The sequence below is a fragment of the Pecten maximus genome, chromosome 8 (assembly GCF_902652985.1).
Source record: "Pecten maximus chromosome 8, xPecMax1.1, whole genome shotgun sequence".
NCBI lineage: Eukaryota > Metazoa > Mollusca > Bivalvia > Pectinida > Pectinidae > Pecten > Pecten maximus.
In genome coordinates this window covers 28,115,117-28,136,474 of record NC_047022.1, presented here as the reverse complement: position 1 = coordinate 28,136,474, position 21,358 = coordinate 28,115,117, and the positions used below count along the sequence as shown (strand labels likewise).

At 38.0% G+C, this 21,358-nt stretch overlaps 1 protein-coding gene across 4 annotated transcripts in view; it reads left to right on the top strand.

The window, feature by feature from the left end:
• Positions 1 to 21,358, top strand: part of LOC117333064 (protein unc-13 homolog D-like) — a 43,546-nt gene that overhangs the window by 10,966 nt on the left and 11,222 nt on the right. For 2 of the 4 annotated variants that reach the window (XM_033892187.1, XM_033892190.1), the window contains exons 2-9: positions 14,941 to 15,048; positions 16,155 to 16,214; positions 17,507 to 17,576; positions 17,805 to 18,021; positions 18,301 to 18,435; positions 19,489 to 19,582; positions 19,926 to 20,033; positions 20,586 to 20,678. In XM_033892187.1, coding sequence (XP_033748078.1) covers positions 14,941 to 15,048; positions 16,155 to 16,214; positions 17,507 to 17,576; positions 17,805 to 18,021; positions 18,301 to 18,435; positions 19,489 to 19,582; positions 19,926 to 20,033; positions 20,586 to 20,678 — 885 coding nt within the window. Of the gene's footprint in view, positions 1 to 7,909; positions 8,492 to 12,805; positions 13,362 to 14,940; positions 15,049 to 16,154; positions 16,215 to 17,506; positions 17,577 to 17,804; positions 18,022 to 18,300; positions 18,436 to 19,488; positions 19,583 to 19,925; positions 20,034 to 20,585; positions 20,679 to 21,358 lie in introns of those variants that run through there. The other 2 variants (XM_033892186.1, XM_033892189.1) reach the window with 2 other exon arrangements.

Sequence of the window (21,358 nt, the reverse complement as noted above, 5' to 3'; positions counted from 1 at the left end):
TACTGCTGTTAAGTGGGAAAAGAGCCAAATGGAAATTAAGTGCTTTTGACTTATAAGTGCAAAAGTTTTTGCCATTATGTGATTTTTTGATATTATGTTAATTTTTTTAGACTTCAGGTGCAAATCTTTTGCACTTAAGTAGTAGTGTATGTATTTTATCCTAAAACGGCCTCCCATAGACTACTCGTACATTGTATATGGACAAGCAACTTGAATAGGGTAACTGTATCAGGGGAGACAACTGTTACGGTAGTATTGTCTGGTCCGACGACGATACAGACACAGTAATTTAGAGATGCCACACTGTGGTCCATTCGTGGAGTACCGAAAGTTTACAATAACTCTTCACACACCAATCATTCTAGATTCATCGACAGTTCTACAGTACAGATAGCGTACCCCAAGTAAAGTATGTACAATGTTAGAGAGGTTTTACCACAGGTGCCTGACTCGATATAAGTACTCTATATGTTATTATTTTATAAAACGAGTCAGGCACCTGTGGTTTTACACGGCGAGATACTTTTGACAGGCGCCGTGTAACAGTCGGCAAAATAATATTCGATAGAAAAAGAGCCGACCAGCGGCCTCTTAGTCTTATGTTATAGGAGTAGCACCGTGTGGGCGATTCGCGTCCGCCGTAAACTTTTTACATACATTGATCAAGTTCTACTTTAGTTCCATTCGTAGAGATTCAGCTCAATCAAACTGTTCTGAAATGATCCAGAGAGTGTTGTTTTTGGGGTCGGTCTGAATTCCAATATGGCCATATGGCCGCCATCTTGAAAAAACAAACCCATTTTTTTTCTCAAGTTCTACCAGTTTGAAGCTATAGCCAGGAATAATATGAGATATTCCTGACCACGTGTTGTTATTTTTCGGTCAATTCAAAATTCAAGATGGCTACTATGGCTACCATTTTGAAAATCATACATTGTAAAACCTTCTCTAACATGTCAGAATTTATCCTATTTTTCAATATGATCCAAATTTCCTCATGGAATCCCAATTGTTCCAAGTACTGCCATATGAAGCTAGTGAGTGTGTATTGAGGACTTGATGACTATTAAAGTCCATAGGCATCATCTTAGTTAAAAGCATTAACCATTTTGAATTTCTGGATTCTTAAGGTTTTTTTTTTTTTTTTAACAAAAACCAAAAATATCAAATATAAAAAAAAAAATTGAATTGTGCATGAATTTTTGATAAAAAAAGGAAGAAAAAAATATAAATGAAATATTGTTTTAGCATTTTATTTTAAGTTTTTTGATAATTTTGATTTTTAATATGTTGACATCCAAAAGCTATATACATTGTAGCTACAATGTACATGTATATATCCAGTATGTTGAAACATTGTATAGAGCACTGGAGGCAACAGCAACAACTAATTGAGCTATTCAGGCCTATGTATTGAATTTTATCATTTCTGGAATTTGAAAAATGCATGCCATAAGTATGTTGAAATTCAGGAGAATATTTCAGATATTTATTGGGGTCAGTAAAATACCAGGCCTGTAGTATCTAGGGTGTGGTCAATCCGTCAATCCTGATTTATACTGTTCAGTGTTTTCAGTGTTGTTAATCTAAACCTCAGTACAATGTTAGTCTGATGTTAACACAGCCTGACATGTAGGGCTGAATCAGGATTATCAGTGTCCAGACTGTGTCCAAATAACTGTTCCAGATCATCATGCAGTCCAGATCATCATTATCCAGATTATCAGTGTCCAGACTGTGTCCAAATAACTGTTCCAGATCATCAACTGTGTCCAAATAACTGTTCCAGATCATCATGCAGTCCAGATCATCATTATCCAGATTATCAGTGTCCAGATTTTCAGTCAAAATAAACAGTTCAAGATCACCAGTCCAGATTACCAGTCTGAGATTTACAGTGTCCTTATTATCAGTCCAGATAATCATTGTCCAAATTATCATATTGTCCAGATTATCATATTGTCCAAATTATCATATTGTCCAGATTATCATATTGTCCAAATTATCATATTGTCCAGATTATCAGTTTCCAGTGTGTCAGTCCAGAGTGTCAGTCCAGACTTTATTATGTATGTATTAATTGTAATATTCAGTTGATATTAATGGAGTATCAGTTTTAAGTTGAAGGTTATCTGATTATAATTGATAAGACTGTAAGTTACTATACTTATATCTGTGGCCTACATTTTTGGATTATTGTATCCGGTTGATCCGCCCTAGTAAATAAATAAAGGCACACTGGTCAATCTGTGTGATAGTACCTCTCTACATACAAATGTCCGGGCCAGTAGGAAGTGTTCCGAGGAATTCGGAAACACCATTCACATATTTTACCAGCACTTATTCAAACAATTGACAAGTTAATATAGAGGGGTATGTGTCTATTATTGATCCCTGATGACGTAGGAAAACATTCCGTCAATCACAGGTCTCCATTGATGTCCTAACTACATTGTTTACTCAGTAGTAGAATTCTCGTTATCTCACCTGTACAAGGTAGCCCAATCTGTGGTCTGCTTATCATAGTCTTATTTCACCTGAATAAATCCCAGGTAAACTATACAGTTAATGAGATTCAAGCAAAGGAAATGTACTAAAATATAGAGGGATGTAGATTCTGTACTATTTATAGTCTATCAATGTCACATGTCTGCGTAGGTGTTGCCTGGTAGAGCAGGTCTTTTGTTATTATTGTTTGAATATTGCCGCCTATTAACGTGAGCTGGGTGATAATCCTGATATACCTGCATATATTTTTACAGGACACGTCAATGAGATTAGAAACACATGTCTTGAATACGTACATGTTCTCTCTTTAAGATGATTTTTATAGTGACTACCTGTAAAAATCACTGAATACCAATCATGGAGGTTTTCACATCAAACAAGATCATGTTCATGGTTTTGTACAGCGTAAATATACATGTATAAAGAAAAATACTTTTGTCCAATTTTCAACATTGTTCACAAAGTATCAGCACAGATGAATTTAGGGGAGAGTGGGGATCTTTAATGGTCCATATTCCATGTTGGTATCAGTAGAGATGGATTTAGGGGGGGAGTGGGGTATCTTAAATGGTCCTTGTTGGTATCAGTACAGATGGATTTAGGGGGGGGAGTGGGGATCTTTAATGGTCCATATTCCATGTTGGTATCAGTAGAGATGGATTTAGGGGGGGAGTGGGGTATCTTTAATGGTCCTTGTAGGTATCAGTACAGATGGATGGTCCTTGTTGGAATCAGTACAGATGGATGGTCCTTGTTGGTATCAGTACAGATGGATTTAGGGGGGAGTGGGGTATCTTTAATGGTCCTTGTAGGTATCAGTACAGATGGATTTAGGGGGGAGTTGGTATCTTTAATTGTCCTTGTTGGTATCAGTAGAGATGGATTTAGGGGGGGAGTGGGGTATCTTTAATGGTCCTTGTTGGTATCAGTACAGATGGATTTAGGGGGAGTGGGTATCTTTAATGGTCCTTGTTGGTATCAGTACAGAAGGATTTAGGGGAGAGTGGGGGTATCTTTAATGGTCCTTGTTGGTATCAGCACAGATGGATTTATGGGGGAGTGGGTATCTTTAATGGTCCTTGTTGGTATCATATCAGTACAGATGGATTGAGGGGAGAGTGGGTATCTTTAATGGTCCGTGTTGGTATCAGTACAGATGGATTTAGGGGGGGGAGTGGGGTATCTTAAATGGTCCTTGTTGGTATCAGTACAGATGGATTTAGGGGGGAGTGGGGATCTTTAATGGTTCCTGTTGGTATCAGTACAGATGGATTTAGGGGAGAGTGGGGGTATCTTTAATGGTCCTTGTTGGTATCAGTAGAGATGGATTTAGGAGGGAGTGGGTATCTTTAATGGTCCTTGTTGATATCAGTACAGAAGGATTTAGGGGAGATTTAGGATATCTTTAATGGTCCTTGTTGGTATCAGCACAGATGGATTTATGGGGGAGTGGGTATCTTTAATGGTCCTTGTTGGTATCAGTACAGATGGATTTATGGGGGAGTGGGTATCTTTAATGGTCCTTGTTGGTATCATATCAGTACAGATGGATTGAGGGGAGAGTGGGTATCTTTAATGGTCCGTGTTGGTATCAGTACAGATGGATTTAGGGGGGAGTGGGGATCTTTAATGGTTCCTATTGGTATCAGTACAGATGGATTTAGGGGGGAGTGGGTATCTTTAATGGTTCCTGTTGGTATAAGTAGAGATGGATTTAGGGGGGAGTGGGTATCTTTAATGGTCCTTGTTGGTATCAGTACAGATGGATTTAGGGGGGAGTGGGTATCTTTAATGGTTCCTGTTGGTGTCAGTACAGATGGATTTAGGGGGGAGTGGGGATCTTTAATGGTTCCTGTTGGTATCAGTGTAGATGGACTGAAAAAAAATTCAAAAGGAAAAAATCTTTTTCAAAAATAACAACTAGCTGGCACATTTCTAAAGCATAAAACATTATTTAAAAGAGAAATTGTTTATAACCAACATTTCACAGAAAATGTCATTGTTTCTAGGGGATGGTGTGATTACCTGGGTGGTGATGCCATTAAAAAGACATATCTCACCTGAATTGATTGTTTTAGGACAAGTATAATCCATTTTGACAAATATCATAAGTACATTCTGTCATGTACAGAGTTAAATAAAGACTGAAGTGTCGGGGAAAGTTTAAAGTGTTGTTTGATACAAACCTGGATAAACAGAGGTGTGCCTACATAACAACAACCATTAAGGTCTCTCAGTAGTAATGTTTATTGGAAATATGCATGTAACAGATGGGAATCTACTACTGTTTTGAATTTCAAATGATGTAATATGTCGTGTTGATTATTTATGTTAGCAGTCAATGACAGCAAAAATGTACAATTTTACTGAACATATTGTAGTTATATACTGTGCATTTTTCTTTCTTCCGATTGATCACTGTCGCCATCATCTTAACTATTGTTTTCATATGATAGCTTGAATTTCCCTTAGTTAAAACTTAATAAAGTGCTGCCATACTGAAATTGTTTGCTAATTAAGTTGCTTGGAATTGTTTTGCAGATGTGGAGTTCAAAGGTTTTTTTAAAGATCACTGTTACTTTAAGTAGAAAACGTGAGATCCCGCAAGGGCCAACCAAACTCAACTCTTCTAAAATAATTGCTTCATTTTGTCGGTGTTTGCATACAAATTAAGTTAAAGCTGAAGCTGACTATGAATATTTTTCAAGTTGGAATGCGCAAAATTATGTCTCTGTAATCTGTTTTAACAAAAATACTGAATGAAAGGCCGTTCTGTTAGGAAAATATATACCAATCACAGCTCTGTTAGGGAAATATACACCAATCACAGCTCTGTTAGGAAATAATACACCAATCACAGCTCTGCTTAGGAAATTTACACCAATCACAGCTCTGTTTGGGAAATATACACCAATCACAGCTCAGTTTGGGAAATATACACCAATCACAGCTCTGTTTGGGAATTATACACCAATCACAGCTCAGTTTGGGAAATATACACCAATCACAGCTCTGTTTGGGAAATATACACCAATCACAGCTCTGTTTGGGAAATATACACCAATCGCAGCTCTGTTTTTGAAATTTACACCAATCACAGCTCTGTTAGGAAAATATACACCAATCACAGTTCTGTTTGGGAAATATACACCAATCACAGGTCTACTAGGTATTTATTTATTATCCCCTTACAACTGAAAATTGGCACTCTATCTGCTTCATTCCTTAAGTATGATTTTGGTCAAACCTCACACAGTTATAAAGGAATTTGATATCTTAAAAGAGTGGATAAGTTTCAGGATTGTAGAATGAAGGTCAATTTTCAGAAAATCTTTAAGCTTTTCAGTATTGTTAGTGACTTTCAATTTCTGAAGGAGTTTTGATAAAGGTGTTATACACTTGAAATTATTTTAAAAGACATTTATTGAAAATGCAGATCTAGACTTGAATGAAGACAAACCAATTAAGGAACAACTTATATTGCTATTTGCCTGAAAATTTGTCGGCACCTCTCTGGGTTCCTTATACTGGAATATACCATTTATGGTCCCTTGTACATGTGTGTCCACAGGACTGACCGACATCCTGGGAGTATCAAGTGTCGTATTTTGGTGACTTTGGAAGTTAATAGCATCTTAATGTAGGTGTAAATCTAAATGTTGTTTGTTAGATAGAACCCTGGACCTTGACACTGTTGACTGTGAACAAATTATAGCTACTACTTCATTTATTTTGACACGTCATGATGTGTTATCCTAAAATCTTCTTTAAAACACTTAGACGTATGACGATGCTACTAGCACTTTTCCTTTTATCTGTGTAATTAAACATGCAGGTGCACTAATGGATCCCATTTTGAAACTGTATGTTTCTGTAAGTGATCACTGATGTACATGTGTATGATAATGTACAGGACCACTCCTAGCAGTATAAACCTATAACCTGACATTGAACACTCCTTATTTAGATAGAGGCATGATTCATCAATAGTTTCTCAATTTGGTCACAGGATTTTATTACGGTAAATGCTTCATTTGCACTGGAATTAAATGCAGTACCATATTCAAAACTATCTTCAATAGAAGAGCTTTCCTGTAGAGCGTGTTTGTTTTTTAATTATTTTTTGGTTTAATGTTGTTTAATGTTGGTTTTGTTTAATGTCCTATTTAACAGCCAGGATCATTTAAGGACGTGCAAGGTTTTGGAGGTTGAGGAAAGCTGGAGTGCCTGTTGAAAATCCACTGGCCTATGGTTCGTGGGTTTCGAACTCATAGCCCAGTGTAACGTTGGAGGGCTAGTGATAAAGTGTCGGGACTTGGCCACCGCGGCCCCGCATGTTTAATGTTACCCCAAATGCTTTTGGTTTTATTTGATGATATTTTGTCTTCGTTCATATTAAATAATTGATTATCAAGCATAAGCTAAAGTATAGTTCAAACAGTATTGGCAGTAATTTTGGGATTCAGATAGTTGAGTCCTAGACTCAAGCTTCTCCTGTGGGAAAATTTAACTTGACACTCAACTTTTGAGTGCCTACTTCATAATCTCTTAGTACTGGGGGATCACCAAAATTTAGGAAATGGCATTCAGGAAAAATAAAAAAAAAAGTATACTGATTGTTATGGGATAAGTGAAGGGATGGGAGACACATTTCACATGATCAAATTTTGCGGATATTTACTGGAGAACTGTTGCTTGATGACACCAGACTTTGACCTGAGGAGGGACGTGTCTCTTTGTTTCTCTCATGCTGTTTTGTCATAGATTACATCAGTATTTTCAATTGTCAAATGCCTATGCTCAAAGTCTACATGGGGACCTTTGCTGATTGTAACATATCTAGATTTACATAGAAATAAGTTATCTTTGACACATGCTCTTCATTCTTAATGTGATTTCAGTATCGATAAAAATCGTAATATCACACTCAGGTCACGAGGTAACACCCTTATATTCCAAGTATAATATAATTGTGAAACCTTGTCCATTGTTTAAATTAAATCTGTATTGTAATTATGAAATCGATCATCTTAAAACTGTATTTTACTTTGCATATCACTTTAAGATTTTTTTTTTGTGATTTGATTTTGAAAATGTTCTTAATTTAGAAAGTTGTTACATAATGATAACAGATCTTCACACCTGCTGATGACATAATGCTGTGATCACATGCAATCGATTTCCCTCGATACATTCTCCATTATTAAAGGGTAAAACCCCATCCTAAATACCTGTACAGGTAAATATTGGGGCACATGACCTATCATGAACTTCCAATCACAAACTGTACTATCTCTCAAGTATTTTACCCCTCTATGACCCGCTGGTGTAGAAGTCCCTCGACACCTCCTATATATACAGGTGGACCTGTAGCTTATCAACACTCGCGATACTTCAACGTCTTTCCTCGGACTTCAATTCGTGTACATGTGAATCAACAGCTGATTTAGAATTAGCAGTGTATTTTACATTAAATATCAGTTTACATTTCTCAGTCTTGGATGACTTTAAAATCAGAATTTTATCCAAAATTGTAGTTTGGAAGGCAGTCTTGTAATTTTTTTTATCAGAACCCAAAAAAAACATTTGAAACTGTATTTTGTTGTCTACAATGGAAGTAGAAACCAGTCGCAGTCATCCACTGATCAGCCACAGCCATAGTGTACCTGTGTACCCCGTTGACTACAGCGAGCCCCCGACCCCTACCACCGACACCTGTCTGTGTGGAATAGGGGCCCTACAGTCTACACGCTCTCGATCACTTCCAGTTTCTCCTTCAGACAGTCTTCTTTCCGAACAGTTCCGAGACTCCAGGGGACTATTTTCAAAGTTTAGAAGACGTTTATCAGAGAAACGGAGAACATTTTTTAATAAAAGAAGAAAGAGTTCCCAGGACTCGGGATATTACTTGGACGCTTTATTTGATGATATAGGCAGACGACTCAGCAATTCCTCAAGAGACAGTGTTCTGGAGGAGTTTCAGGTGGGCGCTACTTCTAAATCTATCAACATTAATGTAGAGAGGCTTGTCAATTCTAACTGTAAATATTTTGGGGACATGACTGTATTTTTATTTTGTTCTGTTTAAATCAATGGCATATTAGATGCTTTATATTAAAAAGAATTTTGTCTTTATAGAAATTCAATGATGAAGTGAAATAAGAAAAAGTTAAAACTTGACAAAACATATAGGTGATATGGAAAATCCTAGACATTTAATCCATTTTCAAATTCAGATGCTATTTTTATATAAGATCTAGAGGAGGTCTCTGACCAAACTTAAGTCCCTTGCATTAGAGTAAAAGGTTAATTTTCAGGTGAAATTTTGACCTCTAACTTGTGTTAAAACACAGTGGCCTTGACTTTATTATCTGATTACACCAAAGCAAGGTCACAGCAAGGTCATATACTGGTATAAGCTCTATATATGGTAATCTTGCTTAAACAAATGAAGGATTTGTTGTTTTGTGGAACCCAGCTGTTTTTTATGCTGTTAGTATATTTTACCCTATAAGCAATATCTCTGGTTATGCTTAAAATACTGAATAATTGGCCTGAAGTAAATCTGTCACTTCTGCTTACATCTGGTATCATTCAAGGCTAAACATGTTTATTTTGTTTCATTTCTGTTTCCACTTTGAATCACAGCTGAGGGGCCTCGGTGATCGAGTGGTTAAGGTGTCCCGACACTTTATCATTAGCCCTCCACCTCTGGGTTAAGATTTCGAAATCTACGTGGGGCAGTTGCCTGGTACTGATCGTAGGCTGGTGGTTTTTCTCCGGGTACCCCTGCTTTCCTCCACCTCCAAAACACCTTAACCACTCGGCCACCGCGGGCCCATTTCTTTATCCAAATATACTGTATTTATATATATATACACTACACAAATTGTGGGGTTGGAACTTAAGCCTTGTGTTTTTAAAGCTTTTTTTAACCTACTGTTCTAGTACCCTTTTACTAAATGAATATTGAAGACCTACAATATGTAGTGTAGATCTGCTCACAAGAGGGATATATATCTTTGGTGGAATTTAGATGAACTGGGATAGCGACAGACCTGAGGTCAGCTGGGGTAGCAGGATATTGATCAGTTCTTTCTACTCTCTTTCCTATTATTGCCTATGGCATTTACCTGTAGTGGTGGTAGGAGCTAGATCCAGGCTGGAAGTGGTGTTTTAGGTAAACTTGGTGTCAGACAGTTAGATCCAGGCTGGATTAGTGGTGTTTTAGGTAAACTTGGTGTCAGAGAGTTAGATCCAGACTGGAAGTGGTGTTTTAGGTAAACTTGGTGTCAGAGAGTTAGAACCAGGCTGAAGTAGGTGTTTTAGATAAACTTGGTGTCGGAGGGTTAGAACCAGGCTGGAAGTGGTGTTTTAGGTAAACTTGGTGGCAGGGGGTTAGATCCAGGCTGGAAGTGGTGTTTTAGGTAAACTTGGTGGCAGGGAGTTAAAACCAGACTGGAAGTGGTGTTTTAGGTAAACTTGGTGGCAGGGGGTTAGATCCAGGCTGGAAGTGGTGTTTCGAATAAACTTGGTGACAGGGAGTTATAGAACGAGGCTGGAAGTGGTGTTTGAGGTAAACTTGGTGTCAGAGAGTTGGAACCAGGCTGGAAGTGGTGTTTTAGGTAAACTTGGTGTCAGAGAGTTAGATCCAGGCTGGAAGTGGTGTTTTAGGTAAACTTGGTGTCAGAGAGTTAGATCCTGACTGGAAGTGGTGTTTTAGGTAAACTTGGTGTCAGAGAGTTAGATCCAGACTGGAAGTGGTGTTTTAGGTAAACTTGGTGTCGGAGGGTTAGATCCAGGCTGGAAGTGGTGTTTTAGGTAAACTTGGTGTCAGAGAGTTAGATCCAGACTGGAAGTGGTGTTTGAGGTAAACTTGGTGTCAGAGAGTTAGATCCAGACTGGAAGTGGTGTTTTAGGTAAACTTGGTGTCAGAGAGTTAGATCCAGGCTGGAAGTGGTGTTTTAGGTAAACTTGGTGTCAGAGAGTTAGAACCAGGCTGAAAGTGGTGTTTTAGGTAAACTTGGTGGCAGGGAGTTATAGAACGAGGCTGGAAGTGGTGTTTGAGGTAAACTTGTTTAAAAAGATGGTTGTGAGACTTAAACATAAATAGAGTGTTACACATTGTTGCGGCTTCCTCTCACCTTATTGAGTAGGAAATAAGCCCATGCCCAGTAATAAGCCCACTAATTTATATTCCTGTTCTGTATGTCTAATAAGCTCACCCTCCTGACCTTGATACAGGTCTAGAGGTCATTTGTTGGCCCCAGAGGGTCATTTTCTGGTGTAAGTTTGTCCTCTCTGTTGGCACGAGCTGACGGCTTCAAGTTAAAAATCACTATAATAATGTATTTTAAATCATGCTTATCTCCTCGCTAGATATGTGATATTGTTGTACTATCTTGGATATACTGGTATGTTTGATTTGGTTGTAAATATACACAAATCTGTCACTCGTTTGTCTCCACTAGCCTTGACATTACAGCATATTGTATGACGGGCAGAACTTAAAGAATATTTGTTCTCATTCAACAACAAGGTGTGTCAGGTTTAAGAATGTAATACCAAATAAGAAAGATTCTAATGCAGGTCAACTTTCCGACAATTCCTAGGTGGAATCTCCATGGTTAGAATAGATGTACGTTTGATATGATATTTACCTGAATTTAGATGTCATTCTCATGATGTTACTATGGTAATGACAGCTACTGAAGTGGTATGGCCACTTGACTTACCAGATAAGGTGGTATATTGACTTTGGCAGCCATATTGCTGTCTCTATTCTGACTCTGGTGTAATTACCAGAGTGAATGTTTCTGTCATACTGTGTCTCTGGGATTTCGGACGATTATAGCGATCAGCTGTTCTACAGACTGTGTGACACTTGAAAATCAGTCTTTTTATACTGATTGTAATTCTAAATATTCCTGAAGGTCAAATTTCTTAATTAGAAATTAATATCTTTTCTTTTCTTATATTTACTGAAATTAAAAACAGTACATAATTATTATGATAAAGAGAGAGACTAATCAGTGATCTGACTGTAAAGATATAGTGGCTAATTGGTCAATTCTGCAGTCTTTCACACAAACAAATTAAGAAAGTGCAATATTCAAATGAGGTGACCAATAATTGGTTTAATTAGTTTTTTTGGGTTGTACATTATTGTTTAACATCCTATTAACAGCTAAGGTCATTTAAGGACGACCTCAGTGCGTGTGATATGCATGCGTGTGTTGAGTACATATGTGTATTTTGGGAGGGTGCTGCATGTTCTTGTTAAGACTTCTTGTGATAGTCTGGAACTTTTGTTGATCTATGGTGCTACCTCACTGAAGCAAACTGCCGAAGACATATTCAGCAGGACACCCCACCTGGTCATATGTTATCATAAGCATGGTCTCATAGCAAAACATATCAAAAATTTCTTCTCACATTCACACCAACATGCATACATGTGGAAGCATGTATAGCCAGGTGGCTCGTCATGTGGTCACTATCATGTAATAATTTAAGGCAGTTCCTATGATGATCAGATTGTATTATTTTCCCCTTTATGAATTGTACATGTTCATGTTTTATAGGCACCTTCAAAAACTACAGTAATATAGATTACGTAATATTTCAAGATTTTCCAATATGTATGATAAGCATGTAGGTCATGATTTGATATGTGTAGATAAATAACATTTAAGTTTATTCAAACTGGATGTACTTGTCTACAGGTATAGCTTGTAATTAAAGGTACTTGAAATGTAATGTTCTGGAATATTGACAAGTGAGAAAAGCTGTTGATGAGAATATTAGATATGTTTAATTACAATGGTTCAACATGTCATTAAGCCTGAGAGGCTCACTAATGGTGGTCTTTACGTGGCTGTTGTTTGTCGAACACTTGGACACCTGAGTATCACCTACAGAATGGAGACGGGACAAGTGGCCTCCCATATGGTAGAGAGGCTGGTTTGCCCAGGTAACCATAGTGACTTGTCATAGGGATGTTGACTATAGCTACCTTCTGGTACCCATGAGAAAACATGACTATAGTGTCCAGATTTATAGATTATTATCACCAGTGTTGGGTAACCTACATGGTCTTTTTACAATCAGTTGCCTCCTCTGGGTACTTCTGTTTCCATTCAGGATGGGCTAACTGGTGTTTGTACCATATATTGGCTGACTGGTGTTTGTACTTTTACATGGGCTGTTGTGGCAGTAATGACATTTTGACTCCTAAATGAAGAATTTGATGACCTCTGAATATTTAAAATGGATAGATTATCATTGGATGATAGTAATTAGGTGTTAACCGATACTCCTACACGTACCCGAACATACACTACCGGCAACAACAACTTCCGACAACATTCTACTATCACCTGACAATGTGAAGTACTCGTGAGAACAAACTGGCCACGCCATTGTCGTGCGCGGGTAAATAAACTCGCTACTCCATCGTGTGAGTGGGTATTAGGTAGTTTGTATGTTTGGGTGTCACTATCTAGGCTTGTGTTCCATCACTTACCTACGTGTTTTCCATCACTCACCTATGTCTTCAGTACAGACAGGTCGCTTTATATATAAAGCCCCACGTTTCTCTAGATCTCATTCACAGTAGAGATCACACTGGAACATAAAACTTACCATTTCAATTGGATGTTAAAAGGTTTTCAAGAACTTCAAAATCTTTTACCTTTGGTGATTATCTGTGACAGACTTACAAAGATTTTCTGACGGCAGAAAATTCATATTTTAATTTATGTGATACTGATATGAAAGGGAAGCTAAAGAAACAGAAATGTGTGTCACTATTACACAAACGAGTGGACTTACAACCTAAACCTGTACTAATGGTAAGGACAACGAGTCAAATCTTTAATGTTATAAGGATAAATTTATCTAGTATCTAACATAAGATTGTAGAAGCTCAGACGAGACTGTAGATTGTTTATTATGGGTACAGATGGGATGTCTGTGTTGGCAGCTCGGATACCAGGGTATGTATAGGTAAATTGCTGTCAAGGTCATGGTGGAAGATTTATAACCATAATACCTTTAGATTGTGACATTTCTGACTTAGTGTAGCTTTATATATATACACAGAACTATTGGTATTTGAGAAATTTATTGGCTAAACATTACTGTTGAAGAAACAAATGTTTGGTTAATAAAAAGTGATACATTGATTGGTGCAATTATATTTATGAGCATTATAGTAGAGGCCTGGTTTGGTAAAGATAAAAAACTCAATTGGTTTGCAATATTGAGTTCACATCTTGGTTCTGGGGTCTCTAGTTTTAACTCTAGTCTGGTCATTCCAGTTAGAATCCCCTTCTGATGAAATAGACATATGTCAGACTTGTGATACTGATTATGTAATGTATTATGTAATTTATTATGTAATGTATTATGTAATCACGTGATAATTAATATCCCCACTGTTTATTCCATGTCTACCTGTACAGAAGCAGGGAAATACTTTTGCAGTATCTCTTAGTTTGCCTTAAGGGGTAGCTTCTCCAGTGTCCTCTGTTCATTGGATGTTACAGAAGAATAAAACCTGCTGTTTCCATTACAGCAGCTTGATAGTATGAGATGTCTACAGTCTTTGGTGGTAAAACCAATTCTCCCATTATAACATTGGAATATTTTCCCTTATTTTCTGTCTATTCAATATTTCTGTGCGTTGTCTGCATCTGTTTATGTCTCCATGACATCCATCCTCATACTGTATGACCCTGGCTGTTGGTGTCTCCTTGACATCCATCCTCATACTGTTTGACCCTGGCTGTTGGTGTCTCCTTGACATCCATCCTCATACTGTATGACCCTGGCTGTTGGTGTCTCCTTGACATCCATCCTCATACTGTATGACCCTGGCTGTTGGTGTCTCCTTGACATCCATCCTCATACTGTATGACCCTGGCTGTTAGTGTCTCCTTGACATCCATCCTCGTACTGTATGACCCTGGCTGTTGATGTCTCCTTGACATCCATCCTCATACTGTATGACCCTGGCTGTTAGTGTCTCCTTGACATCCATCCTCATACTGTATGACCCTGGCTGTAAGTGTCTCCTTGACATCCATCTTCATACTGTATGACCTGTTTGGTTCCTAATGACAACCATCCTCATATGACCCTAGCTGTTGGTTCCTAATGACAACCATCCTCATATGACCTTTGCTGTTGATTTCTAATGACAACCATCCTCATATGACCCTAGCTGTTGGTTTCTAATGACAACCATCCTCATATGACCCTTGCTGTTGGTTTCTAATGACAACCATCCTCATAGGACCCTGGCTGTTGTTATCCCCCTTAATTGTAAGACATCCATCCTCATAAGTTCAATCATAACTTACCCAGAGTTTGAAGGCTTTTTTGTACATGCAATATTGATTGAAGGTTTGATATTTTCTGCTTTTCCAGAATGAGAACATCTACCGTGGTTTGTTGAGGAGTTTGCTGCACCCATTAGGAGCCCCAGACAAAACAGTTGGACTACGCCCAGGAGATCTTGTCGACCATCTGAGAGAGGTAATTTCAACTGGACCATAGATTATAAGAATGGCTTCTATTGATATTTTTAAGGGTATATGTTACCTGCAGACAAACCCGATGAATTGTTATCTCCCTTATAAGTACTGGTCTATTTACTGATCAAAATAATCTGTGTTATCATTTCATTTCATGATAAAGATATATTTCCCAAATTATGATAAAAAAGGAAATAATTTACATCAGGCTTGAAAAATCCTTTGGAAAATAGATTCAGGTCTTAAGCTCCTTAAGTTTGGACAGAGGGTGATTTTGCGATTCAATTCACAGATTTTATCTAACAAAACAAATATTGACTGATGGTTATATCCTCAGAATATATAAGGTACTTGCAAGTAATCTAGCTTTAGTTTTAAGTTAAGCGTAATCTTGAGACTTTTCATCAAGTTTTTGAAATGCAAGGAGTTTTGGCTATAAATAGATGTTTAAATGTATCAAGTATGTAAATACATGTATACAGGTTTGTAACTATATCTGGTGTAAATCTGACCACCAACCACAGCCGCCTATGTAACCACATATAGGTCTCTGTCTGAGACCAGGAGATTGATCTAGGGGTGGTGTTAGTTGTCTTGGTTTGTGTAAACCTGTGGTCAACTTCCTGTTGACCATTGACTTAATTAAGGACGTCACAGATAAACAGCTGGACTCACCGAATCAACTTACATCCCCAATCTTGGCGACCACTAATCTCCAGGCAGTGTTAACGTTGTGGCCATAGATTCCTCCCCCGCTGTTACCTGATAGTCACGATTTAAATTATTACGTCACATAAATGTCTGTATTGCTACTCTAGGTTTACTTGATTCCAAGGAAAAATCAATACTGTTTTTATTATCAGAACTTTGTCATATATGGTGATGAATATCACATAACACTGGCTTTTAGCTGTATAATATATTGTCTAATAAAAACAATATGGGTCATAAGCATCCAAATGAGCCTTGTCGCCATGGAAATGCTACTGTAACATCAGATCTAAATGATGTCATGCCATTATACATTATTGTACATTTGTATATTGTACCTGTGAGTCAGTCACACTTAATCTATGTGTTATTGTGGGATCAAAATGATTTTTTCAGGTGTTTGAAGTTGACAGAGATGAACATGAATACTTCATCAAAGAAGAGCTCTCCAACAAGGTATAATTACTGACCTCCCAATAATACATTACCATATTTATCCTGAAATAATCCCCCTCCTCTAGTGTAAAGGTTGAGTACCGTATTTATCCTCAGACAAGCCCCCTCCCCTAGTGTAAAGGTTGAGTACCGTATTTATCCTCAGACAAGCCCCCTCCCCTAGTGTAAAGGTTGAGTACCGTATTTATCCTCAGACAAGCCCCCTCCCCTAGTGTAAAGGTTGAGTACCGTATTTATCCTCAGACAAGCCCCCTCCCCTAGTGTAAAGGTTTAGTACCATATTTATCCTCAAATAAGCCCCCTTTGCTGGTGTAAAGGTTTAGTACCGTATTTATCCTCAAATAAGCCCCCTTCCCTAGTGCAAAGGTTTAGTACCGTATTTATCCTCAAATAAGCCCCCTTCGCTAGTGTAAAGGTTTAGTACCGTATTTATCCTCAGATTAGCCCCTCCCCAAGTGTAAAGGTTTAGTACTGTATTTATCCTCAGACAAGCCTGGGGCCCTCCCCTAGTGTAAAGGTTTAGTACCGTATTTATCCTCAGACAAGCCCCCTCCCCTAGTGTAAAGGTTTAGTACGGTATTTATCCTCAAAAAAGCCCCCTCACCTAATGTGAAGGTTTAGTACTGTATTTATCCTCAGAAAAGCCCCCTCCCCTAGTGTAAAGGTTTAGTACTGTATTTATCCTCAGAAAAGCCCCCTCCCCTAGTGTAATGGTTTAGTACCGTATTTATCCTCAAAAAAGCCCCCTCCCCTAGTGTGAAGGTTTAGTTTTAAAGTTTATTAACCACTTTTAGCTTACTTTTTTACTATTGATGACACTCATTATCAATGATATCAACAAACATGCTTTAATAGAATCATTAATGCTGTTTCAGACAGAGTATTTTGTATTTCTGCGTTGTTATTAACAATAGAAGTCTACACAATGTAAAGTTAATGTTGAGATTGTTAAGTATGTAACTTGTGGGTTCATTGTGCTGGAGACGGGGGCCGCGGTGGCCGAGTGGTTAAGGTGTCACGACACTTTATCACTAGCCCTCCACCTCTGGGTTGCGAGTTCGAAACCTACGAGGGGCAGTTGCCAGGTACTGATCGTAGGCCGGTGGTTTTTCTCCGGGTACTCCGGCTTTCCTCCACCTCCAAAACCTGGCACGTCCTTAAATGACCCTGGCTGTTACAGTGTAATAGGATGTTAAACAAAAACAAATAAACAAAAGCTGGAGACAGCTGCTGTATAACAGTTATAATTACCCTTCCTAAAGTTTTAAAAATACTGTCTGTTTTAACTTCAGCCAAGGTGTCTCCAGGCTAACATCACAGTTTTGGAAGGAGATGGGTTGAAACAATTGGACGGCTCTAACGGTTAGTTATTACAAGTTCTGTGAAATCAGATTTCTAGAGCATTATCATGTTTTAACAGATAAGTGTATTGATGAATTAATGCACACAATTTATGATTGAATTGCCGGTAGACAACCAAATTACTATTAGTACAATTATGATTTAAGGCAATACAATACTTAAAACACAAAAAGTAAATAAGTTAATTCTAATTTTTTATTTGACCTTGTCTTTCTGACCTTGTTACAGACCTTGGTGACCCCTACTGCTTGGTCAGTATAGTCCATCACTTGCAGCGTAATCTCAAGGTGTCTCCGAAGTCTTCACCACGGAACTCGCCTAAAATGTCACCTAAGAGCAGGAAAACATCTGGTAGTCAGTTGTCTACTGAGCAACAGGATGATGTGCTCCGGACTGCTGCGGTCAAGCACTCCGCCTCGCCTCACTGGAACGACGAATTCCAGCTGTAAGTCTTCTCCATGCTTATTACGTTAAATGGACTATTTACTATTTGTTGTTTAAGGAAAAATATAGCCTTTCAGTTCTTTTGAATGAAGCTGATAAATCAAATGGAAAACATCGCTCCTTTTGTACTTGTGATAGGAGAGAGCAGAAACAGGAAATACAATTGTTTATACAGACATGAACTGTAAGTGTACTTATTGTTCTGTTAGTTATAAAATCACTGATTTTACATGTAAAACTTACTGACATGACAGTGATTCATGGGTCGACTCGTTAACAGGTTAATTGATGAGCTGCTTGTGGATGAGATACATGTGTACGTCTGTGACCAGGAGGTCGAGTCTAATGGAGAAGGAAAACACCACAGTACAGATTGTAAACACCAAATGGCTGATAAACACCATGGAATCAAACAGTATGTAGTCTACTCTGTTATATAGTAGGACTTAAATCTACAGACAAACTCTAAAGGCCACCTCTATACAACAGAAACCTGTGTTTAAAGGCCACCTCTATACAACAGAAACCTGTGTTTAGAGGCCACCTTTATACAACAGAAACCTGTGTTTAAAGGCCACCTCTATACAACACAAACCTGTGTTTAAAGGCCACCTCTATACAACAGAAACCTGTGTTTAAAGGCCACCTCTATACAACAGAAACCTGTGTTTAAAGGCCACCTTTATACAATAGAAACCTGTGTTTAAAGGCCACCTCTATATAACAGAAACCTGTGTTTAAAGGCCACCTCTATACAACAGAAACCTGTGTTTAAAGGCCACCTCTATACAACAGAAACCTGTGTTTAAAGGCCACCTCTATACAACAGAAACCTGTGTTTAAAGGCCACCTCTATACAACAGAAACCTGTGTTTAAAGGCCACCTCTATACAACAGAAACCTGTGTTTAAAGGCCACCTCTATACAACAGAAACCTGTGTCTAAAGGCCACCTCTATACAACAGAAACCTGTGTCTAAAGGCCACCTCTATACAACAGAAACCTGTGTTTAAGGCCACCTCTATACAACAGAAACCTGTGTTTAAAGGCCACCTCTATACAACAGAAACCTGTGTTTAGAGGCCACCTGTTTCAGTTTCATTATATAAGAACCTCTATATAATGGCTACTTATCTAATATGAAGACCACTTATTTTTCTTTGTCCATTTAGTGACCTTTATAAACAGGTTGTATGATTATGTAAATGACAACTTAATCTGAATAAGTTTAAAAGTGTAGTCTTTTTGGTTCATGAAATAATTTAGATATTGAAAAGGAATGTTCATCTAGAAAGTAACAAGTTACACAAGGATAGTTAAAGGATATACTTACATGTATTATGGTCAGAGATTAACTTATAAAACCTGCTTAAACTACTGGTGATTCTCCTTTTTGTGATTCGTCATCATTGCCATGAAGAAATACTGAAATACATGAAGTTTAATGAAGTTATCACTGTATTTTCAGTAATGTAACAACCCTGTTCCGGTTAATTAGACAGATGGCTGACCACAACAAACATCATGATGGCTGCTGGGGGCGAGTAGTCATACCAGTGAGGGTGGGTGGTGATTTCCATTTCGGATCTGTCATTAGCCTCGTTCCTAATGAGTCTTTTTATGTGATTAGATACTGTTAATTCGTATCTATGCCAATTTTAAGTTAAAACTTCGTGAAAATTCAATTTAAGTTAAAAAAAAAAGAAACTCGAAAAAATTGAAAAGTATTCATGCCAAATGCAAACTTCCCAGAGAACCAAAATCTCTTACAATAATCACCAATATCACTTATTGGTCACTAAAAAATATGGCATGTATGCATCATAACAAAATATATCAATTAACATTTCATTGAACAAACTTTTATTGTATCTCTCTATGTATATATATGTTTATGGTTTACAGGATATTCCAGCTCATGGCTGCGATTGGTGGTGGGATATACACCCTCTGTCAGGAAAATCCAAGTCTGCCGGCCGCATTAGACTGAAGCTTGACATCTCTCACAGAATGGTGAGCACTTAATGAATTAGACTGACACAGAGTGGTATATAGAAGATTAGGGTGGCATAAGGAGGATTAGGATGATGTTGGTGGCATATGGCATATTGGCATTGCATGGGGTGGCATATGGTGGATTGGCATGGCATAGGGTGGCATATGGTTGATTGGCATGGCATAGGGTGGCATATGGTTGATTGGCATGGCATAGGGTGGCATATGGTTGATTGGCATGGCAAAGGGCAGCATATGGTGGATTAGGATGGTGTAGGTGGCATATGGTGGATTAGCGTGGCATATGGTGGATTGGCATGGCATAGGGTGGATTAGGATGGTGTAGGTGGCATATGGTGGATTAGCATGGCATATGGTGGATTAGGATGGTGTATAAGTAGGCGGCATATGATGGATTAGAGCGGCATATGGTGGATTTGAGTGGCATAGGGTGGATTAGAGCGGCATAGGTGGCACATGGTGTATTAGGTTGGCTTGAAGTGGATCGAGTATTAGGTGGTTATGATATTGGAAGATGGCACATTAATTTAACTTTGTGGTATGTTACAGGAAAGTGAATGTGAGGCGGAGGAGTTTTTCTCTGTAGAGGACTATTACCAGGCCACACAACAGATCTATGAACATACGGCAAAGTCAGCCAAGGTAGGTAACTCTAACACTGACATCACACAACAGATCTATGAACATACGGCAAAGTCAGCCAAGGTAGGTAACTCTAACACTGACATCACACAACAGATCTACGAACATACGGCAAAGTCAGCCAAGGTAGGTAACTCTAACACTGACATCACACAACTACCTGTAACTGTATGATGTATAAGTGCTGCAGGCGAAGCATACTGTATTTGACCTAATAAGGGCACCCCTACCTTTTTCCCCCCAAGAAAAAAATCTTTGACTGAGTGTCAAAATGGTGTTCAAAAATAATAACACATGTGAAATGTTTTGCTACTTTATGTGTTCACCCAATTAAGTCACAGAAAGCTATTAAAAGACAGTGTAACTCAATTATTAGGTCAAAGAAAACGATGTCCGAAATGATCTTGGAAATCACCTGTGTCTATAAATAGAACACAAAAGAGTTCCATTTGAACATAAATGGTGGAACACCTGTTCTCTGTTAAAGTTTACAGGAATATTCAAGTGATGTTTAAGCTTAATTCATGATAATGAATAGATATCCTCATCTGGAATATTTTTATGACTGAATATTTTACCGTTTCCACAGCCTTGGGTATTCTCCTATAAGATACATATAGTCTGTTTCATAAAACTTCAGAATAAAAATTTTTAATAATTTTAATAATTTTCAATTACCC